A 23,186-nucleotide genomic window follows, 5' to 3' on the forward strand; every position below is an offset into this window, starting at 1 on the left:
TATTGAGACATTTTACAGGAAAACTTAAGACCATCTGTCCGCAAACTGAAGCTCAACAGAGGATGGGTGATGCAACAGAACAACGACCCAAAGCATAGAAGTAAATCAACAACAGAATGGCTTCAACAGAAGAAGATACTCTTTCTGGAGTGGCCCAGTCAGAGTCCTGACCTCAACTCAATTGAGATGCTGTGGCATGACCTCAAGAGAGCGATGCACACCAGACATCCCAAGAATATTGCTGAACTGAAACCATTTTGTAAAGAGGAATGGTCCAAAATTCCTCCTGACTGTTGTGCAGGTCTGATCTGCAACTACAGGAAACATTTGGTTGAGGTTGTTGCTGCCAACGGAGGGTCAACCAGTCATTAGCCTAGGGGTTCACATACTTTTTCACCCTGCACTGTGAATGTTTACATGTTTTGTTCAATAAAAACACGAAAATATATCATTTTTTGTGCAGTATTAGTTTAAGCAGACTGTGTTTGTCTATTGTTGTGAATTAGATGGAGAAATCTAAGAAATCTCAAAGGGTTCACATACTTTTTCTAGTGACTGTACCATCAATCAGTTCTGCCATTAGAGAGAGGATTTTCTTTACCACTTGTAATGATGCTAAACTCTCCTAGTGCTGAGCTCATGGTGATTAGAGCAGGTCTAGACCTGCTCTCTTAGTGAAGTGTCTTGAGATGACTTTGGTGATGAATTGGAGCTAAACAAACAAAGATTGATTATAGGGATTGATAATCTAGTATTTTAATAGTCCAAGGTGAAGTGGACTTGCCTGAGAAGAAGCTGACAAGTTATTTACTCAGTATCATGAATAATACCTCTCATCACCTCCATGGAGTCTGTACGCCGTGCCTGAGCACGATCAGCTGTAGACTTAGAGCACAGACAAAGATCACCACGAGAGGACTTCTCTACCTCTGGTCATCAAACTGGAGCCCAGCTAAACCATGATCTATTGTAAAGTTAAGCTGTGACAACCATATATTGTATTTAACTTGAATCATAATCAATCTTATCAAGGTGACAAACATTGATTTTATTTGTCTATTCTGTAGTAAAATACAGCCTTTTCCCAAAATTTCAGCCCTTTTTTTAAAAAAACAGATTTATCTTCTTTGGTAATGTTTACAATGCGGATGAACACATTCACTGAACTATTTGGAAAATGTCAGACTTCATAGCTTAGCCATAAGGTGTGCACAGGTCAAGATGCCAGAGAAAAAAGTAGAAGAACTATAATAACTTTAAGAGAAAAATAACAATATATGTACGAAAAGAGGCCAAAAAGGTGAAATTGGCAAAAACAGGTTGCAAGTTGCCAACAATTGGCAGGAAAAAAGTGTTGTAAAGCAGCCAAATTTGATTCACAGATGTAAAATTGGGATGAATTTGTGGCAAAAATGGGTAAAGAAAGGCAAAAAAGGGTAAAATGGGTGGGAAAAAAAGGATAAAAATTTGCAACCTAGGTTACAGGAGCAACAATTTGAAAAGTGGCAAAAATTCACTGCTAAAGTAGTTAAAATGGGTTAAATCATAACAAAAATAATTTTAATGTGGCAAAAAAACAGTAACAAGTGCACAGAATTGGTTAAAAAAAGGCAAAAATGGGTCAAATGTGAAAAAAACTTTGGCAAAAAAGGATGAACGTGGTAATGAAAGGGGATTAAAAAGTGTCCTGAACAAGTTATTTGAACATCAGAACACAATTATAGAATGACATGCTTTTAAGCTTCATAGTGAGGGAAGTATTAGCTATGCTAGCACCAATACTAATCCAACAAACATGCATTGATATCATCAACAAATCACAACTAATAGGGTCCCAATTTCTGGGTTTTCACAGGCTGAGCAGATTCTGTGGGCAGGTCTGGTTTGCAGGCCAATATTGGGAGCATATCTAGATGTTTTGAATTCTTCTTCAAGGACTCATCCTTTCAGTAGTTCACAAGTATCTAGTGTTTATTGCAAATGCTGCTCTAAAAATAGGAATTTTTAGAAAACTAGTTGAAAAATGAGTTTAGGAGAGCAGTATCACAGATTGATAGCTCTTTGTTAGACTGATGCTGCCCCCTGCTGGAAGAAAGACCCCTGCAACAGCTGTATACACTGAATCCTGACACAGTGACAACGCTAAAGCTGGAGTTCCTGTACTCATCAGCACTGTGTTGGAGTGAGTTATCCACTACATTAGACCACAGACCATAATAACAGAGCAGAATGCAGCATAAGGGGTGAGCTTCATGTTTAAAGTCTCTCTCCAATCCCAGAGAGAGCGCTCATATTTCCAGCTGTGGTGAAATGTAGATTTATGCTGTAGTCATAACAAAGCCTGAACATGACTGGAGCTGTGATCACTGGTGCTGCAGAACAAGACGCCCACACAGAGGAATCTGTGTGATGAAAGAGTCAATGTATTTCACGCAATAAGGCATCTATTACATGTGATCCAGGGCCTTTACCTTAAAACATGAGTCAAAGAGCTGAGAAGTGACGACTAAAGTCACTGTCCCAAAGACAACAGTGACCACATGAGGGAAAGAAAGCAGACTCTGCTTTCTGCTGGGGGCGAACTGGCTGAGTGTGTACTTAAAAACTCGTCAGTGTGTCCACAAGGGTTTGATTTTCAGTGAGTGTTGGAAGATATTTCATACCAAATTTAGAAGGAAAACACAGTCCAACAGATCAAGTTCAGTCCATGACGCCTGGGAAGAAACCGGGTAATAAAATAACAGCTTTTTGCCTGAGAGGGGTCTTTGAGGTTATTTATAAAGGGCCTGAGAACGCTGAAGATCTTCACTGTTCAGAAAAAGAAAAAAGTTTTACTACAGTATTAGGATTTACTACCAGGGGTCATTTAAGTCTTACTATGAGGTTGCAAAACAAAATATGTCATGTTTTATTTTTGCTCCCCTTCCATTTGATAAAGCTCTCGCACTAGAAATTAAACAACTTCAACTATTATATAAACTCCTAAAGGTACTAGACTTTTACACACATATTAATTAGGTTTTTCTCAGTGGGAGATAAATGATATAAAATATGGTTTGTGTTGTACATGCTGAGTATTATATTTGTCCAGCTTTGTTTCAGGGATAATGTTTTTACTGCAGGTTATATCATTGGCCAAAGGTTTGCATCAGCCTGGGGTCTCATGCTCCAAGGGGCCTCAAGACATAGTCATTGTAGGTGTGCATCAAATAATAAGTCAGGTTAGAATAAAATAGCATCATAAAAGGTGGGTATTCAGACCCATTGCAAAAACACTTGAAATTCAGCCCAGGCTCCTCCTATTTCTCTGGATTGTTGCTGAGATGTTTCTACACCTTGATTGGAGTCCACCTGTGTTAAATTGATTGGACATGATTTGGACAGACAAACACCTTTATATAGAAGGCCTCACAGCTGATGTCGCATATCAGAGAGTTTGCAAAAATCTACATACGAAAGCCAGGGGGGGCTTAAGATTTTGGACAGAAAAAGGGATATTACAACTGGAATAAACATGTTAGACATATTTAGATTTGGTGACTTTAAGTTATGATGCTCTTCCAAGAGGTGATGAGCAAGTCCTGCTGGGTTTGATTATTAATATATCAGATTTGGGTATGTTGAGTAGTTCTCCAGCTTTGTCACCTGGAAAAACATACTGCAAAATACATGTTTCACTTACTGTGATTGCTTATAGCTAAATGGGGAGAGGACGGTTGTTAAGGTCTTTAGTGGACACCCAGTGAAAGGACTCATGTTCCTGCATTTGTCCGTCTTTTGACAAAAAAAAAAGCAATAAGGGTTTTTAAAGAAATATTTCAACAGAATGGATTATGAAGTAAAAACTGTAACAACTAGCTTCTAGATGTATCAGTGTTAATTTTGTGGACCATAAATATGACTAAAAATGTTTGTTGACTGACTTTGTTCCATGAAGAAGACTAAGACTAGCTCAAAATAGACCTTTGGTGATAAAAATAAGTAAGTTTAGATTATGTTGAAGAGACTAGAACATGACTACAATGTTGGTGTTTGACTGTTGGATGTTCAAAACCCATGATACTTCTCCTTCTTGCATATAATCAGTAAAAACATATAAAGAGATTAGATAGGGAGCGTTCAAGATATGCTGGTGTTTCCTTCAGGACATTTAAAAGTCATTTAAGTATTGATATTGCATAAATGATTGATTTTTAAAAATATGATTATTTTCACAGAATGAAGAGAAGACTTAGTGTCATGGATTTTTAATTGGCTAAAACAGCACTAAATGTTTTTTTGTGATTTTGTCCAAAAAAAGACAGAGGAAATAACTAAAATGTGACCGAAACTGAAAGGCATTTCATTTCAAAGTCTAAGACCGAGACTAAACAGAAAATAGCTTCAAAATTAAAAATAGCTCCAGGGTAGAGGAGAGACTATTGAGTACAGTCTCACACACTTTTAAATCAACAACAATAACAACAACAAAACTTTCAATAGACAGCAGCGGTGGAAAAAGTTTGATCACACTGAACGCATGCTTGGTGAAACTGCTCTGTACTCACTGCTGTCTTATTATTACTGTACTTATTGTTAATTGTGAACTGTGCAAGTTTGAGTGTTTTATATTGTTGCCATTCTTGATCATGTCTCCCTCTGAGAAAAGATCTCTGGTCTTCGTGCACCAACCTGGTTAAATAAAGGTTAAATGATTCAAAATAACTTCAGCTAATGACCAACATCCGACTAAACTGTGAAACCTCTATGATGTAGCCTACCTGAGAATTATGGATTATTAATTAGAACCATTAAAAATTGAAGTTTAAAATATGCAAGTGGTAGAGTTGATAAGAAAAAAAGGATAGGTATCATGTTTAGCTATATTGCTAGGGAGAAAATACTTCAAAATCAAACATCGGGAAAAAAAAAATCACATCCGGTATGACGTCACCGCGCACTCACTCTTGACGCAGCAGACGGCTTAATGAGTGAGCAGGTGCTGTCAGTTATTAGAGGAGTTAGTTGGCGCTTCTGAGATGCGCAGTAAGACGAGTGTAAAGACAGGAGGTGAAGAAGGACAAAAAGGTAGGATAACTTAGAAAAATATATAATATTTATTATAAATTATATCGAAATCAGCCTGGTGTTTTACAAACGAATGAAAGATAGTTAGTCTATTGATAGCTTTCATGTTTATACATAAGCTAATGTTTTGAATATCGTAAAGAGTATTAAGCTACAAATTACCAGTGAATTATAGTAATAAATAAGTAATAATACTTTCAAAGAACCGTTTGCACGTTAGCTTCAATCTAACAAACTATAACCTAAGCTATGGGCTACTTTTCATCGTAGTTTATAATCAATGACTACATTAAAATTTAGTCTCGTTGGAGTGGTTTTGACTTAAGCTTCCCCATGATTTTTTTACATTTATTTTATGTATCCATCAATTTTCCAGCTTCTTACTTTTGCTAAGAAAGGTGAATGAAGGCACTTAGGAGACAAATGTACAGTGAAATAGCAAATAGCAAAGACGAGAATTTCATGAGAGTCTAACAAGAGAAACATGAAATGGCTTACTTTAATCAAAACCTTAACCAGACTCCTCTACCACTGTAAAACTACATTAAGAGGTCTCAAGTTCAAACCAATGTTTTCAGTCAGTTCACTATGTCTTAATTCTTGCATATCATTTAACCCCTTCTCCAGGGTGTATCTCTACCACTACCACTGAGGAGCTTGAATATGTCTTTATATTTCTTGCCTTATAAAAATCTGCAAAAAAAGTTTTACAAAAAAAAAAAAAAAACTGAAGCAACTTCGTAAATAAAATATAATAATAATTGCACTCTCTCTTTGCATGTAACAAGTCCTGCCTTTGTTTCATCTACAGCAGAGCTAATAGCAACAACATGCAACAGCTTCAAGAAGAAAGTCCCTGCTCAAGAGATGATGCTCTACCCTGGAGGGAGAGCCAAGTTTCTGCTCAGTGTGCTGACAAACTAGAGCAGTGGCCTCGAGATCCAGAATTACAACACAGTGATATAAAGGAGGAAGACCAAGAAGAGGAGACTGGGATTAATTCTAATCCCCCTGATGTCACACAGGTGGGTGGTAAACATCCAATAGCACCTGATGGAGGCTGGGGCTGGGTGGTGCTGGTAGCCACCATGTTTGTTCTGTCTATGACAACTGGGTTCCCATCATGCATTGGTATCTTCTACAATGACCTGCAAATGGAGTTCAGTGCCAGCAACACAGAGACGTCCTGGGTGATGGCCATCATGGTGTCTGCGATGTATGCTGGAGGTACACAACACATGCTACAGTAACCTGCTATTCATTTGTGTAAATTGTGCAGAGTGAGACACCTTTCAACTTTATCTTTTGGCCTAGAAATACACAAACAAGACCAAATGTTAAATTCAGACTAATTGTAGTTGCTAACTTTATTCAAAAGGGCAAACATGTCTTTTAGGATGTGGTGATATCAGGGGCATGGGTCATTGTAACTGTGAAAGTAGTGTCTTTTTGCCAGATTTCTTTATTTGCTGACACAGTTCACCTGATCATCAACAATGAAAACATTTATTGTGTCAAAACTTTGACAATAATGTGAATCAGTTAGAGTAGCTTGTTAACACAACAGTGGTTTGGATTTCTGCTCCTGCTTTCACAGCTTTGGTATTTATTTCGGATGATGTGTTGGACACAGGTTCAGTTTGAGATATTTATTAAACAAGGTTAAGTTAAGCATCACCAATCACTGTTACACATAGCAACAAACCATGAAAGCTAGAATTGTGATTTATACGTAACCCACATAATATGATGCTTTGGAAAATATTACTGAATTGATCAACAAATAGCAAATTAACAGTTGTGAACATTTCTGCTGTTTGACAGCACCTCATGAGTGTGGTACAGTTTACTCTTAAGCCTGCCATAAACAGTTTTAAAATCTTAATCAAGTATTTTAATATGAGAGACCACACCGCAACATATAATGACAGATTTAACCCTTGTAGTGTGTCATGTGCAACAAGATGACCAACACAGCACCCCAAAGACTGACAGATTTATTCACCAACAGCCAGACTCTCCACTCTCAGAGCTCTCACATGGCCTGTGCAACCTTAGAATAAACAAGCTAGATGTGGCTAGCTGTTACTTTCCAGCTACATTTACTGAGATAGAAATTTCAGTCCAGCTCCCTCCCTTTTTACTGCATATATGTCATTATATACAGGTGCAACTCAATAAATCAGAATATCATCAGAATGTTGATTTATTTAAGTTATTCAATTTAAAAAGGGAAACTCATACACTGCTCCAAGAAATAAATGAAACACTTAAATAACACATCCCAGGATGAATCTGGATGAATGAAATATTCCATTTGAAAATCTTTATACATTACATAGTGGAATGCATTGATAAGAAAATAACATAAGAATGATCAATGGAAACCAAAATAATTAACCCATGGAGGACTGGATTCAGAATTATACTCAAAATAAAAGTGGAAAAATCAGATGGCTGATCCAACTTCTGTGAAATTCCTTAAGACAACTCAAAAAGGCCTCCACATGCCTGTATGAACTAAGTAGCCTGCACAATCATGGGGAAGACTATATATAAAGTATAATCACTTGTGTTGTTGCCACATATCAATAAGCTTGTCTTCCATTTCTGGGGTCCTTCTGATTTTATGCTTCAAGTTCGCTTTCCCCGCCATGTTGGTGTTTGCTGTGCTTCCTCCTGCTGTTGTTCCATTCCACTTAACAATTCTGCTTGTGCCAGCTTGGATATCATCAGTCAGTAGAAGTGCAAATACATCTTTTCTGCCAAGAGAATCTTTTAGTGTGGCACTTTGCTCTTGTTTTAAAAAAGAAATGTGGCCCATTTCTCACAGAACAACAACTATACAATAGCTTCATCTGAGCCAATCACTATGCTGGTGGCAGCTATTGCTATTTGCTTCCAGTACAACTAAACCCGCCTCTAGCTACCAGCTTGATCTCCTCAAATGATGACTATGATTAGTCAGGTCTGTTTTTGGACCTGGCACAATCATTTCTGATTGTAGCTTTGGAAAATGGATATGTCCGATGACAGACATGGAATCTGGCCAATCCATCTGCTTTTAAAGGTTAATCATCTTCCAAGCAGGTTGAAGAAGGAACATACCTCACAGCACAGGAAAATCTGTCAGTAAAATGTATTGAAATATCCAATAAAAATGCATTTTTTGAATTTGTTCAGAAAGGGAAATCAAACAATCAGCACAATTATAAAAAGTGTTGACCTGCCTTAAGGATCTGTATTTGGAATAAATTTAAGAAAGCCTCAAGTATTTTGATTTTCAATCTGTTGGTATCTGGTTGAAAGATTAATATAAAAACAGTTTTTACTTATAATCATCACAATATTTATTTCAATAAATGAGCCATATTTTCAGCATGCTGGTTTCAAACATTGTTTTCTTGTTTTTCATTGAAAGGATACAATATTTCAGGCATGGGCATTTTTGTTATGGTTGATTTATAAAGTTTTTTATAAATGTTAGATATTTATAAAAATGAATTTACAGATTGAAATGGATGTTTGATATAACTTACTCATATGTGGGTTTATTTTAGGTTTAGTTTTTTGTGTTTTTTTCTTTTTTTTAACAGAGATGCAAAATTATCCACCTTTATATCATATATTCTGATGAACAAGAAAATCTTTTGATCTGAGAGTGAAACTTCCCTTTCATTTCTCCTCAGGAATTTTATGCAGTGTTTTAGTGGAGCATTATGGTTGTCGAGTAACAGTGATTGTGGGTGGACTTTTGAGTGGACTAAGCATGGCGGCCTCCTCACTCGCAAGGACCATTGGTGAAATTTACATCACTAGTGCAATCACAGGTTTGTCTTCACACCCACCTAGAAACCAACACATCACTCCAACATGAGGACTTACCGCTCTCTCTCTCCTCCTCCACAGGTCTCGGATTCTGCCTCTCCTTCCAGCCCTCGGTGACTATCATTGGTCACTACTTTGTGTGCCGGCGCGTCTTTGCTAACGCTATATCAACCACTGGTACAGCTGTGGGCCTGAGCATTATTCCCCTCATTTCCAATGCTCTGCTCAGATGGTTTGGCTTGCGTGGAAGTTATCTAATCCTTGGCGGGGTTCTGCTGAACTGCTGTGTATGTGGTGCCATTATGAGGCCAGTTGCACCACGTCCAAAACAATCAAAAATATCTGAAAAAAACAACAGCATTTCTCCGCAGCAGGTGGAGAGAGGGCTAAAAGACAGAATAAGCACTGCTCTTCTTCGCTTTGTGGCATTTCTACACAAACATATGGCTTTTGACCTGCTGGCGAGTAATGTCCGTTACCGTTGCTTTTGTGTGAATGTGGCCTTGATTGTGATAGGTCTCTCAGTGCCTCTGATCTACCTGGTCCCTTATGCTGTCCTCTACAACATCTCAGCAGACAACGCTGCCCTGCTGATGTCTGTCCTGGGTTTTGTGAACATCGCAGTGCGTCCAGCAGCTGCAGTCATCTTGGGACTGCCTCGTTTCAGAGGCAGCATCGTTCTTGTGTTTGTATTCTGCAGTGCTTCGCTCACAGGAGGACTGAGTAACTGCATCTGTGCAGCGTCTGCATCCTTTGGAGCACTCCTGACCTATGTGGTGATCATAGGGATGTCCATGAGTGTGACTGCCTCATTGATGTTTACTGTGCTGATGGATTTGGTGGAGTTGAGTCGCTTTCCTTCAGCTTTTGGACTTCTTTGCTTGTTTAAAAGCATCGCGCTGCTAGTTGGGCCACCTCTGGCAGGTAAACACACACACAACAATGTAACTAAATATCTCTAGGGGGATTGCAGTGTTGACCTGTTTGAAATCTTGAGAACATGAAACCTTAAGAATTGAGTGATTATTTAACCAGGTTTTGGCCTGTTGTGAAATCTTAGGGATGACCCAGCCAAAAACACAGGTTAGAGAAACATTGATCAGTTAAAACATTTACACAGTGACAGCCTGATCTCAATAATTTCACCATAAATGTATTATTTGGATTTCTAAATTTAGAAGTCTAATGATCAATCTGTTCATTCTTTTATACAGGAAGAGCGGATAACCTCACAACCTTTCATACTCTTTTTATTGAAAATGTCAATGAGAATTATTTAGTAATGTTTCCAGTTTCTCCACCAAATATAATCATAACATTTATTTGATCAACTGTAGGTCTAGACTAGGGGCTAAGGGGGTCACAAATTACACTTTAAGGCCTAGTCCCCACAGTTGTGTATTTATTGACTTGTCAACATCTGTTGACTCATCCACCTGGATAGCATACCACAGGGATTCATTAATTCTCTCCAACAATTGCCTCTCGATATCCTCTGCTATGTTGTCAATTCGCCTTGTAACGGTGCTCGCCGAAAGTGAAACTTGTGCAATCTTTTTAACCTCAGCCTCTCCTAAAAGTTCTCTGCACATGTCCTTAGCAGCAGCCAGGATCAACTTCTCACCAATAGTGGAAGGTTTCTTAGCCTTTGCAATACGATCAGCCACTACATATGATGCTCTCATTGCACTCATGTTTGTTGATGTTGTGGCCTTTAGTAATTGTTTCTGTCCTTCTTTTTCCTGTTATTTTCTTTTAAAAAAACTCCAAAGGCTTGTCTTTTAATGCAGGGTGCTTGGTCTCCAGGTGCTGAAGGAGTTTTGAAGCCTTCATTGCTTCGTTTGATAGCTTGTCACCATATATCATACAGAGGGGGCTTGGCGCCTGATAATCACCTGTTGCAATAAACCCACACTTTAAGTAGAACTCCTGGTATTGTCTGTTAAATGCAGCTTACCTTTTCTTGGCAGTTGTAGGCTCTTCTTCGGTCTCCTCTTTGGGCCTTTTGCCCATTAAAAAAAAAAGCTTTCCATCGATTTTGTTTGCTACTCATTTCTGCTAGCTTGTGCGCTCAATTTTGGGTGTCACATGATCAAAGCGAGCATCTTGACTTGTGTCAAAAGCGGTCAAAAGGTCACGAGGCACAGGCGGAAGACATAACGGAAGAGAATCCGGCTGTTTTTTTAAATTAAACATCTTTCAGACTTTGTTAGCCAATAAATTTGAGATTAAATAAGTTATTCATTATTTTTGTGCGGCGCAGTACCAAATGACCCACGGATCGGTAACGGTCCCCGGCCCGTTCATTGAGGACAGCTGGTTTAGAGGATAAATTAAATGGAGACTAAACATCACAGGGGCATAAATATTATTTCTTGAAATGACACTGTGAACAAGCCGAATGAAAAAGCATTTTGACTTGTACTGATGTCAAACAAGGCCTATCAATCTGCTTCTGCAGTATCTGGTCTAGTCTAGAGGTCTGGTCTAGATTAAAAAAGCATGAACAACATGTGAAATCACCATGAAACATAAATGGGGCATGAAAGTAAAAAAAGAAATATTTATCAGGATATTGCAAGAGTGTGAATGTATTTGATGAAAATATAAAGGCTACTATGCAATTATAATCAAACTGCAGAACTTCATGATACTATGAACAAATGTGTGATCATTAGTGATAAATTTGTGGCTTTCAGTTTACATTGATTCTCCTTTTGTGTTTCCCAGGCATGCTGGTGGACCTCACAGGTCAATATTCATATGTTTTCTACGCGTCTGGTGTGTGCGTATGCGCTGCCAGCCTCTATCTGATGGGATTCTTCTTCTTCATGGACAGAAAGGAAGACAGAGAGAGGAAGAGAAGCTTAAAGAAAGCATCAGAAAACTGTCAGACACCTTTTGTAAAGTTGTCCCCTGACTGCCATGATGCCCTCCCAGGAAATGATTTATAATGTTCAGAAAACACATTCAGTCCCAGATCTGATAGTCTGGACCCAAATTTGATTGTCATGAAAATGTTCAAGCAGATAATAACAAGGTTTTGTTTTAAATAATTAGATTTCATAAAATTTTATATTGTGTAATAAAGTTTTCAAAAGATTTCAAACTGCTAATAAATATTCCCCAATGAGTCATGTCTTTTATTTTTTATATTTTTTGATCATTTTAGAAATGATCTGTCATGCAAGATTGAATTTTTTTTGGTTTGTTTTTTATTTGTTTTTCTTTCTGATAATTGTTCTTTTTTTAATTTTCACATCTTGCAAATACTCAAGTAAAGTACAAATACTGAAAAAATGTACTAAAGTACAGTACTTAAGTAAATGTACTCCGTTACTGTCCACCACTGTCAATATGCTTACTATCTCTCGGGGCTACCTGTATTTTAGGCATGTGCACTGTGTTAGTATCTAAAGGGGGAGAACGGGCATAGTTCAGTAAGGTATATGCAGTGTGTATGTTAGATTTAAGTCAGAAATAAAGCCGTACATGTGGCATACTTACTAGACAGACTATATTTTCACGACTTATACTGAAAAAATACTACAGATGTTACCTGACAAAACTCACTTTCAGAGTACTTTATTGTCTTTTTGGGCCAGTATTAAAGTCTGAGAATAGTTGGTACACATAACCCTTATTTACATTCTTCTGTAGGTCTATGGAAGCAATGGTTCAATTGCTCAAAGGTTTTTTCAATATAAAACCAAATCGTGGCTAAAGTTATCTCAGGACACATTACAAACAGCAGGTTTAGCTCGTACTCTTTGTTGGCGCTCAAGTTAATGTTTTCTTGACATATACTAAGAGCTGACACGGCCCAGTTGCAAGCACTATAATCCCTCAGCCAGTGAGAAAGACTGGGTGTTAGACATTACCCATGCAGTGATAAAGTCCAATTGAAGTTACAGCAGGGACAGGCTTTTTGGGGATAACAACCTAGTTTAATTACAACCCAGACTTATTCAGACAATCCACAAGGCACATACTGGCTATACAACAGATCAGATCAATGTCAGCGCTGGTGTCTTCCTCACTGCTGAGGTCTTGTTCTTACAGTCTCAGATCTGTAGTTGCATTGAGACACAGGAGGACACAGAAATTATGGAAAACAGCTTTGCTCCAGTGGTGTCGGTAAGTTTATTTTCTCCATGTTCTGTGATTACAGTGTCATTCACACATCTGCTGAGGTTTTCTGTGTTCTATTGTCTATAATGGATTACCAATGATAAAAAAAACAATTTTTTTTTTACGGTGGGTTACTGGCACATATTTGTGAGGTATCCACATGTTTAGATCTTGGTCAATGATTTAAATCCTGTATGCCTAACATGGAGATGCTACATGCATTTGTCAACAATTTTATCCTTCTGTCAGCATGCACTTGAATTCCTAAAATTCTCATTTGCTGTCTTTGCAGATTTAAATATGTAGTGTCACTTAAAATTTGAAAGAAACTCACTATTTCATACATTTCTGCATCTTGAATTTCAAAACAGATAAAAATAGACACACCATTCACAACTCAAAAAATGGCACAATACTGGTGTAAAATATCAATATTTATAAGATAATGCTAAAAATCAGTATTTTGGTACGAATCAGCATTAAGAGTCAAATAAGCATAGGACAATATAATCAGCTTGGGCTGTGATACATGCAATGATAGTGGGTTGAAATACTGTTTTGTCATGATTTTTAATGATTTTGTACATTTTCAAGATGTTAGATTGGAGTCAGTTCATTTAAGGATGATTTAATTTCCAGTATGGAACATTCACTTATGACTGTTTCGAAAGAAAACAGTATTCTAAGAGATAGTGAGCATTTATTTCCTAATCTTTATTTGTTAAAAAAATATAAAAATGACAGATCATATGTTATTTTTGAGTCTTATGCTTTTTTGAAAGTGTCTTTCTTTCTATTCCAGGTCTCTCCATGTGGACAGTCCCCCTCACATACCCTCTCTGACCACCAGCTACGTCCATGGCACCTCCTCTGCCTCTCTGCTCTCCATGACTGTGAGCCAGAGCCTGGACTATACAGTCCAACGCTGGCCTGACCGAGAGGCTGTGGTCTTCCTGGAAGATGGCATCAGGAAAACTTTTCACCAGTTTCAACAAGATGTGGGTCTCAGATTTTGGGCTGTCAGCTTCTACTTTCCCCAGTCCTTATGCATGGAAAAAATACTTGGGATAGGATCTTGTTGTCCACGTTCCTTGTTCCATTTTAGCTTAGTGGGTAGAGCTGCCCTTATATAGGTACAGAGGCTGTAGTCCTCAACCCACTGGCTGTGGGATCGATTGCCAGTCTCAGTGCTATTGGGTGCATGTCCTCTCCCATTCTCACTCCCACATTTCTTGTCTGTCTTCAGCTGTCCTGTCTAAATAACAGCAAAAAGCCCTTGAAATAATCTCAATATGATAGGATAAATTTTGTGTTGTTAAATAACTAGCTCTAGTGCAGCTGGTTAGATTACTAGATCACTGATGAAAGGGTAAGCAGATGAACATTTGAGGGCACAAACAGGAAAAAAAAAAAAAAACAGAAAAAACAAACATACTTTGTTTTTTCTTTGTGTTTTGTTTTTTTGTAGTAGCCTTTTGTATTTTTTTCATGTATGCTGAATCCATAACAGAATACTTTCATTGCATGCTTCAGAAAAAAAATCTATTACCATAAAAATTCTGAATGAATGTATTTCAGTGTTAGAATTCCCAGTGCTAATGGAGAGGTTTAATCTGTTTTTTTTTTTTTTTTTTTTTTTTTTTTTTTGTGATTTTCATTGAGCTAGGTTGAAAAGATGGCTGCAGGTCTGCTTGCTCTGGGCCTGAAAAAAGGTGACCGACTGGGGGTTTGGGGACCCAACTCTTATGAATGGATACTTTTCCAGTTTGCTTCGGCAAAAGCTGGAATTATACTGGTAAGTGTGGGAGTTTCCAAACCTTTGAAATGTACACTATTCTTGTCTGAAAACCTACAGCTCTTAATCTGGATTAATGAACAAAATAAAGTCTGTAATAAAATAGTCCTGATTCCAATGCCTTTCAAAGTGTTCAAATACCGTCTGTTACACGCCAGCTCACCAACTACAGTACGGCACTGCCGTTTGGCAATTAGATGTCAAAGTGAGGCCAGAGAAATTGTTGCATTACATGTTGAATAAAACAGCGTTAAATTAACTACTTTCACTATGTCTTATTACACTGGAGGGCCTCATGTTTACCACTTGCTTTTGGACACAATATCTTAAGAACACTTGGAGGGATTTTCTCCAAACGTAGCACATATATCCACTCTTACTCAAGGATGAACTGTTTTGATTTGAGGGTTAAAGGTCAAGGGTCAATGTAATTTGTCCTTATGTTCATCCCTTGCTTTTAAGATTTTGACAAATCACACTTCCACACAAATGAACCTTTCCTCTCTACTTATCCCCCACTGTACTATTACTGTCTGGCAATTATAACTTGGCATGGCACATAACCACCAGGCAGTAGCTCTAAATTTAGCCCAAAATGTATCTGATTATTTATCTGATTTTAGATACATTCAAAGATTCGTAGACACAAACGTGTGCAGACAGACTATATAAAAACATCTTGGCCTGTTTCTTCACCTACAGGTCTCACTGAACCCAGCCTACCAGGTGAAAGAAGTGGAGTTTACCCTCAAGAGGGTACGAGTTCTACATTGCTGTCTTCCGCACTGCCTACTCACAATTGTAAACCTTGTTAGTTAGGACAATAATTCTTTCACATAATATCTGAAATGACTGTGTCTGTTGCAGGTCCAGTGCAGAGCTGTTGTTTGCCCTACCAGCTTTAAAACACAACTTTTCTGCAAGATGCTACAGGAGATCTGCCCGGAGATTGACACAGCCCCAACAGGCATGCTCAAAAGCCCCAGGTTAGACAGAGACAGAGTCAAATGTGCAATGTACAAAGCATAGTAAAAAAAAAATAGGGTTTGGAAAGTCTGTATGAATGTTGTGTTTGATGTATCATAAGGGAGCTGTTGAGATAGTTTCAGGGAGGGAGGAAGGAAAAGGACAGGAATTTTTTGGGACTGTCATATTAACAGGGAGAAATGGTTAGGATACTTCAGTATGACAGAAGGGACAGCACAAAATAGCCAAGACTGCCACAACAAAGGTATTTCCATTTTTTCAGAAGTGGAAACTGTATTTTAATTGTTGTATCAATTAGGAATCAGTGAAATATGACCGAAATTGCCCAAAAGTTGGGGCACTTTTCAAAATGTAAACAAAAACAGAATGCAATGATTTGCAAGTCTCATAAAACCATATTTCATTCAAAACAGAACAAAAACTGGACATCAAACTTTAAAACTGAGAAAAAAAACTGTCATTTTATCATTTCATGAACTTTTTTTTTTAGCTTATTTTGTTACGGTTAGTTTCAATATGTGTCAAATGTTTTCAGTTGGTGAAAGATCTGAACTGCAGCACCCACACAAGTGTGAAGTGATGTAATTGAAGCTGTATGTGGTTTGGAGTAGTCTTGCTGAAATATGCAAGATCTTCCCTGAAGAAGAAGTCTGGATGAGAGCATGTGTTGCTCTAAAACCTCTGTCTACCTTTTAGCATTGATAGAGCTTTTCTAGATGTGTTAGCCGCTCACGCCATAGGCACGAATGCAACCCTGTACCATCAGAGATGCAGGCTTTTAAACTGTTCTCTGATAGCTGGATGGTCTCTCTCCTCTTTAGTCCACACACAGTGTCCGTGGTTTCCAAAAATAATTTCAAATTTTGGTTCAGATTATCTGAATCTTCTCATGATATTGATTTTTATACTGTTGATGATGGTTGTATTCAAAGTAAAATCTTTAAGCCAGTTTTACTTAAAATAACATTTTTCTGAAACAGTTAAACAATTTTAAACTTTCTTTTTTTTTTTTTTTTTTTGAAAATGCAAATTTTTACCCCAGAGACACTCTTCCTCTCTAAAATGCTCATTTACCAGGTCATGTTACTGACCTGTTGCCAAGGAACCCAATTAATTGCAAAATAGTCCTCCAGCTGTTTTTCACTAGTACCACTTACTTTTCCAGTTTCTTGTTGCCAGGTCCCTACATTTTTTGAGGTCTGTTGCTTCCATCAAATTCAAAATGAGCCAATATTTTTCATGAAATGGTAAAATATCCCACTTTCAATATCTGGTATGCTGTTTGTGTTCTACTCTGAATAAAATATGGGCTTATTATATTTGCATATCATTTGGTTTTATTCATATTTTACACAGTGCCCCAACTTTTTCAGAAGTTGGGTTGTACAAGCAGAGAAAGTCAATTTTCTTCCAGTTATTTAAGATGTGCCAATTGCATATCTCTGGTGTCAGGCCAAAGATCTCATATCTCAATTTTTCATGGTTTTCTTTTTCTTATTTTTCATATATCAGTGTTATTGGTCACGCTTTACACCTCTCAATGGATTTTTATAAATTCTGAACCAATTAAAAGGGTTTTTTTTATGCAATTGAAAGGCTTATGATCATTCAGTGTTAAATTATTTGGAAAAATACAGCTTTTTCAGAGATTTGAGGTTTTGGCCTGGCACCAGTGATATGTGAATTAACCTCGGCCCATAAGACCACCCATAACATGAGCCCTTGCTCTAATTCTCACCCCTGAAAGATTGAGATATTGACAAATTCATGTCTTGATTCAAAGTACCTTACAGGACTCATGTTTCATGGTTGTGAGTTAAATACCTTGTTGTGGGGTTTGCCAGGCTTCCAGATCTGCGTATGGTGATTTTGACAGACAGCAGACAGCCAGGGATGCTCCACACAGAGGACGTGATGCAGGCAGGGGAAAGTCGACACCACAAAGAGCTCATGGATCGGCAGAGCAAGCTGTCTTTCGATGAACCCATTAACATTCAGTTCACATCGGTAAGCTGTGCACAAGTTTCACTTGGTATGAGAGCACAGTGTAGCATAGGTCAACAATTGATTCAGATCATGTGATGCTGCTTGTTAATTGGTTCAGGGGACTACAGGCAGTCCAAAGGGAGCAACTCTGTCACACCACAACATTGTCAATAATGCGTACTTTCTGGGCCTTCGAGTTGGTTATGATTGGAGGGTAAGTCTACATTTGCCGTATAATTTATTTACAACTCAAAGTATAAAAGGTAAGCTATCTTATTTCCCATCTTTCCTTCAGCCTCAGGTACGAGTGTGTGTACCTGTACCCATGTACCACGCCTTTGGCTCGGTGGCCGGAGGGATGTGCATGGCGGTGCATGGTATCACTCTAGTTTTCCCTTCAACTGGGTACAACAGCCAAGCCAACCTGGAGGCTATCCAGAGTGAAAAGTAGGCCAAACTGCTCATCAGAAAATGACTTTTAAACACGAAACATTACACTTTTAATGATTATCATTCATGTTTTACTGCTAAGGTGCAATTTCGTCTTCGGCACTCCCACAATGTACACAGACATGCTCAGCCATCCAGATTTACACAAGTATGATATGTCTTCAGTTGAGGCAGGTAAGGGACTCAAAGACTCAAACTGGAACTTAGAGTTACATTTAGCCACCAGTTAAGTTCTTATCTATGTGTGGTTGATTGGTTGTGTTGAACTTTGAACTTGGTGTGGTTGTGTTTTAGGCCTCATGGGAGGTTCTCCATGCCCTTCTGAAGTTGTGAAAAAACTAAGAACAGATATGAACATGAAAGAGATAATGGTGAGCACTTGTCCTGTATTATTCCACATACTTCCATTTAAATCTATGAGAGTAAACATTGACATGCTTTATGTTTCATCAGCTAGCATATGGAACTACAGAGAATAGCCCCGTAACGTTCATGGGATTCCCACAAGACAACGAGGAGCTGAAGACAGATACAACTGGATGCATCATGCCCCACACTGAGGTAAGACTTATCAATTTGCACGTAACCTTCAACATATCAATACATCAACTCATGCCTGTGTGTCTTAATTACAGGCTAAAGTGGTGGATCCCAATACTGGGCAGATAGTGCCTCTGGGGGCCTCAGGAGAGCTGCTGATTAGAGGCAGCTGTGTGATGTTAGGATACTGGGATGATCCTGAGAAAACCAGCGAGGTTATCTGTAAAGCTGGCTGGTACAGGACAGGGTAAGAAACTTTGAATAAAACAGCATGTTAAAAGAAATATTAGATTGTAAACATATTACAAAAGAGAGTACAGGATAGAATGAATGATAAAGAATAATAATGAAGATGGATTGGTATCCACATGGGGAAATTTTGCATCCAAGTTAAGGGTTCAGACTATGGGACTAGTTAAATACTGGGCCAAATCAAACTGCAGATTTTGGTGCTTAATTTCATCAATATGACCCCCCACCAGTCCAAATAAGAGGGAAATACTTGTGGAATTGTAACCACTATTTATACTTAAATGGATTAGATGCCAATTGAAATAGTAATATACTAATATCTATTAGGTCCACAGGAGGAGGTAAGTAAAACCACAACAACTTTATGTGAAAAACCAAGTATATAACATTTATTAACACAAAAATGAATTGTCCAAATGTGTTTTCTTTTTTATGTACCCGGGTACTATTTTTTTTTTTTAAGTATAGGAGTCTTTCTTTGTTCAGTTAATCAGTTTAATACTGGGCCAAATCAGGGCCAATCAAAAGATTTGGGAGCTTAATTTCATCAATATGACCCCCCACCAGTCCAAATAAGAGGGAAAAACTTGTGGAATAAACATTGTGTATTGGCTGAGTCTTTACCTAAAGATGTCCTAACTCTTTTCTTTAGCTTTCCCATGCTCTACTGGCATTTTTTAAAGCTAAATCTCAGAGCTACTTTAACTGAAATGCCATCTATATTTTAATTATTATAGTGGGCTGCAGCATGCCAGTTTTACTGTGACAAAAGAAGTCTTGATTGTGTTGATAACTTTGAATTAGTGTAATCATTCTTTCTGATGATCTGGATGAACCATTGTTGATTTATATTCATAGCAGAGGGAGGGAGGGAAAGATCCTCGATTGCCCTTTAATGAGAGAGCAGTGCTCTGCAAGACTGATTGGTCACTTCATCTTAACCATCAAGATAACTGATAAACAACAGGCAGGAACTTTAAGCACTGCTTCCTGTCTTGTCGTTTCTATGTTAGCTTCTTTGGTTTGTCAGTCTCAGTATGAAATGTTTCATAGGTATAAAAGCAGGCAGTGATTCTCAGCAGGATCAGTGTTCAGCATCTCTGCAGAGCAGACGGATTACTTTCACCTGGGTTCAAGCTGAGTCCCTTTCCCTCTTTTGTTGCCCCCTCTGTCCCATCAGCAGACCTCTCTGTCTTGTAGCAGACCAAAGTCATACATTGTGCATTATGCACATTAGTTTAACAGCAGGGGTGAATCTAAACTTTTTAGTCCGGGGGCCCAGGCCCTGACCACTACAAGGGGGGGACATGAGCACTATTATAATATTTATCTTTATGATTTCAATGTACAGTACAAAACAAACAGATAAATAGAACAACCAACCACCCGCGACCCCCAATGGGATAAGTGATATAGGAAATGGATAGATGGAACAACCAAACCAAACAAAGACAAGTTTAAATGTTAAGTGAAACTCGCATGTTTAATAGGACACATTTATAAATTTATAAGAATTGATTGTCACACCATTAAGGCATTGGTACTGTTTCTAAAAGTATTGATTGTTAAAGATAGAAAAAAGCCCTATTCATGTTACACTCAAACATTTGGATATTATTTACTTCAACAACCTTTGCTTTGCTTTAAATGTAGCTTTATTGGGTCATTTATTATCCAGCTTTCAAAATGTCTAACCACAGGTGGTTTGCCATTAGGCAAAGTCCAACTATTGCTTGGGGCCTCATGATTCATTCATTAGGAGCGCATCAGATTAGAGGTATATGTCTAAAATCATTCTCAATGATTAAGATGTACTCTGATATAAATAAGGGGTGACGAGTTGATAAAATAGCATTAATAAAGAGTTTGATTGTCCAAACAAGGTCCTGGACAATCGCTACCCCCAATAGTAAGGTCCTAGCCTCCCAAAAAGCCCCCTACTGTCTTCAGATTATTGTTTGGTTCAGTCCTATAATGAAACACTGAATTGGTGGATTACTGTTTAGTAAAATGGCATGCAGTCATACATTTTAGAAGGATGGATATTGCACCAATAGGAAGAAAATATGTTTTTTTTTTCAAGTTACACCCAAACTTGAGACTTATTGAAAATGTGAAAAAAAAAACCATTTTGTTCTGTCATTGTGATTCCTATCAGCCAAATTAACTTACAGCCATTAAAACAGCCAAAAAAAAAAAAAAAAAAAAAGAGAAAAGAAATAAAGTAATAGTAATAATAGTAAAACAGACAAAAATAATGAATGACTTGCCAGATTATTAGCAAACAGAGTCCATGGAAGAGATGACAGTCAAAACTGAAGATCAGAGGCACTCTGATGTGATTAAAACTCTTTTACTGTTTAATAAAGGATTTTTATCAAACTGTATCTTCCTCACAGAGACACCGCCAGTTTAAACAGTCTTGGATACTGCCGCATTGAAGGTCGAATGAAGGACATGATCATCCGTGGAGGGGAGAACATCTATCCTGCTGAGATAGAACAATTTCTTTTTGCACATCCCAAAGTTAAAGAGGTGCAGGTGAGACTACAAACCACCAGAGGGCGGCAAAGTTCTGTTTTCATATCTGCCAGCAGCAAAGCCACATGAGCTACTTTATGTCTGTGTGGGCACAATTGTTGACATCCTCTATTTGTCACAAAATAAATGTTTAAGATGATTTATTTTTCCGTCCTTGTTTCCCAGGTTGTTGGAGTTAAAGATGAAAGGCTGGGTGAGCAGGTGTGTGCCTGCATCAGGCTGAAGGAGGGCCAGACTTCTACAACAGAGGAGATCAGGGCATTCTGTAAAGGCCAGGTAAGAAACAGTGGTTAGATATTAAAAATCTGAAACTCTTTAATTAGAGCACATCTGGACAGTTGTTTTGACTGATAATTATTTTACCTCTAGATTGCTCACTTCAAGATCCCACACTATGTTGTCTTTGTGGACAGTTTCCCTCTGACAGCCTCTGGAAAGGTGAATTCTTCTGCTCTTATTCTGACATAAATTCAATCAACATTTTCATCCCTTCTTATTCACTCCTTTATCTCCACATTTGGCCTTTCCATTCTATTCCCCAAGCATACATTTTTCCCTGATTTGATACCTGCTGTGAATATCTGAGCAGTATCTAAACACATCTCCACGGCTTTGTAAACGCTAAAGCTTTTTGAGGTTTTTCAGAAGACTTTGACAGCTTTAATCTGATATGAAACTTTTTGATTTTCCAGATAAAGAAGAACATATTAAAGGAGGAAATGGAGAAGGAATTGAACCTTTAATTTCAAGGACCCTGATGGACTCTGAGACTGTCTTTTGGAGAATCAGAAACCAAGCACTCTGACCAATCACAGATAAGGTTTCAAAATGTTGAGAGATTGTTTCAGTGTATTGAAGTGGATTTTTCAGATCATTTTGTCTTGTGCTGTCATGAATGAAATGTCATAAAAATTTGCTTAAGGTTAAATCTGATGCTCTTCATTGATCAAAGAAAAACATTTTCACTTATACTGATGTCAAACAAGGTCTATCAATCTGCTTCTGCAGTATCTGGTCTAGTATAGAGGTCTGGTCTAGATTAAAAAGCATAAACAACATGTGAAATCACCATGAAACATAAATGGAGTAGTAAACTGGGTCAGTTTACATTGATTCTCCTTTTGTGTTTCCCAGGCATGCTGGTGGACCTCACAGGTCATTATTCATATGTTTTCTACACATCTGGTGTGTGCGTATGCTCTGCCAGCCTCTATCTGATGGGATTCTTCTGCTTCATGGACAGAAAGGAAGACAGAGAGAGGAAGAGGAGCTTAAAGAAAGCATCAGAAAACTGTCAGACACCTTTTGTAAAGTTGTCCCCTGACTGCCATGATGCCCTCCCAGGAAATAATTTATAATGTCCAGAAAACACAGTCAGTCCCAGATCTGATATTCTAGACCCAAATTTGATTGTCATGAAAATGTTCAAGCAAATTATTGTCAACAAGGTTTTGTATTAAATAATTAGATTTCATAAAATTTTATATTGTGTAATAAAGTTTTCAAAAGATTTTAAACTGCTAAGTAATATTCCCCAATGAGTCATGTCTTTTATTTTTTATATTTTTTGATCATTTTAGAAATGATCTGTCATGCAAGATTGAATTTT

The 23,186-nt window shown here is 37.8% G+C and overlaps 2 protein-coding genes across 2 annotated transcripts; both read left to right on the forward strand.

The window, feature by feature from the left end:
• The first annotated feature begins 5,020 nt into the window (after positions 1-5,020).
• Positions 5,021-11,920, forward strand: slc16a5b (solute carrier family 16 member 5b). Its single transcript, XM_041778346.1, has 5 exons — positions 5,021-5,067; positions 5,879-6,294; positions 8,757-8,897; positions 8,977-9,819; positions 11,626-11,920. Exons 2-5 carry the CDS (start codon positions 5,898-5,900, stop codon positions 11,847-11,849), a joined length of 1,605 nt encoding a protein of 534 aa, XP_041634280.1. The 5' UTR covers positions 5,021-5,067; positions 5,879-5,897; the 3' UTR covers positions 11,850-11,920.
• Positions 11,921-12,910: 990 nt separating this feature from the next.
• On the forward strand, positions 12,911-22,320 carry LOC121503766 (medium-chain acyl-CoA ligase ACSF2, mitochondrial-like). Its single transcript, XM_041778311.1, has 16 exons — positions 12,911-13,032; positions 13,829-14,024; positions 14,693-14,821; positions 15,524-15,577; positions 15,689-15,807; positions 17,653-17,815; positions 17,913-18,008; positions 18,090-18,241; positions 18,327-18,418; positions 18,539-18,615; positions 18,698-18,805; positions 18,880-19,031; positions 21,436-21,577; positions 21,743-21,853; positions 21,947-22,015; positions 22,270-22,320. The coding sequence occupies exons 1-16, from the start codon at positions 12,911-12,913 to the stop codon at positions 22,318-22,320; spliced, it is 1,833 nt and encodes a 610-aa protein (XP_041634245.1).
• Positions 22,321-23,186: the final 866 nt, after the last annotated feature.

The sequence above is a fragment of the Cheilinus undulatus genome, linkage group 21 (genome assembly GCF_018320785.1).
Source record: "Cheilinus undulatus linkage group 21, ASM1832078v1, whole genome shotgun sequence".
NCBI lineage: Eukaryota > Metazoa > Chordata > Actinopteri > Labriformes > Labridae > Cheilinus > Cheilinus undulatus.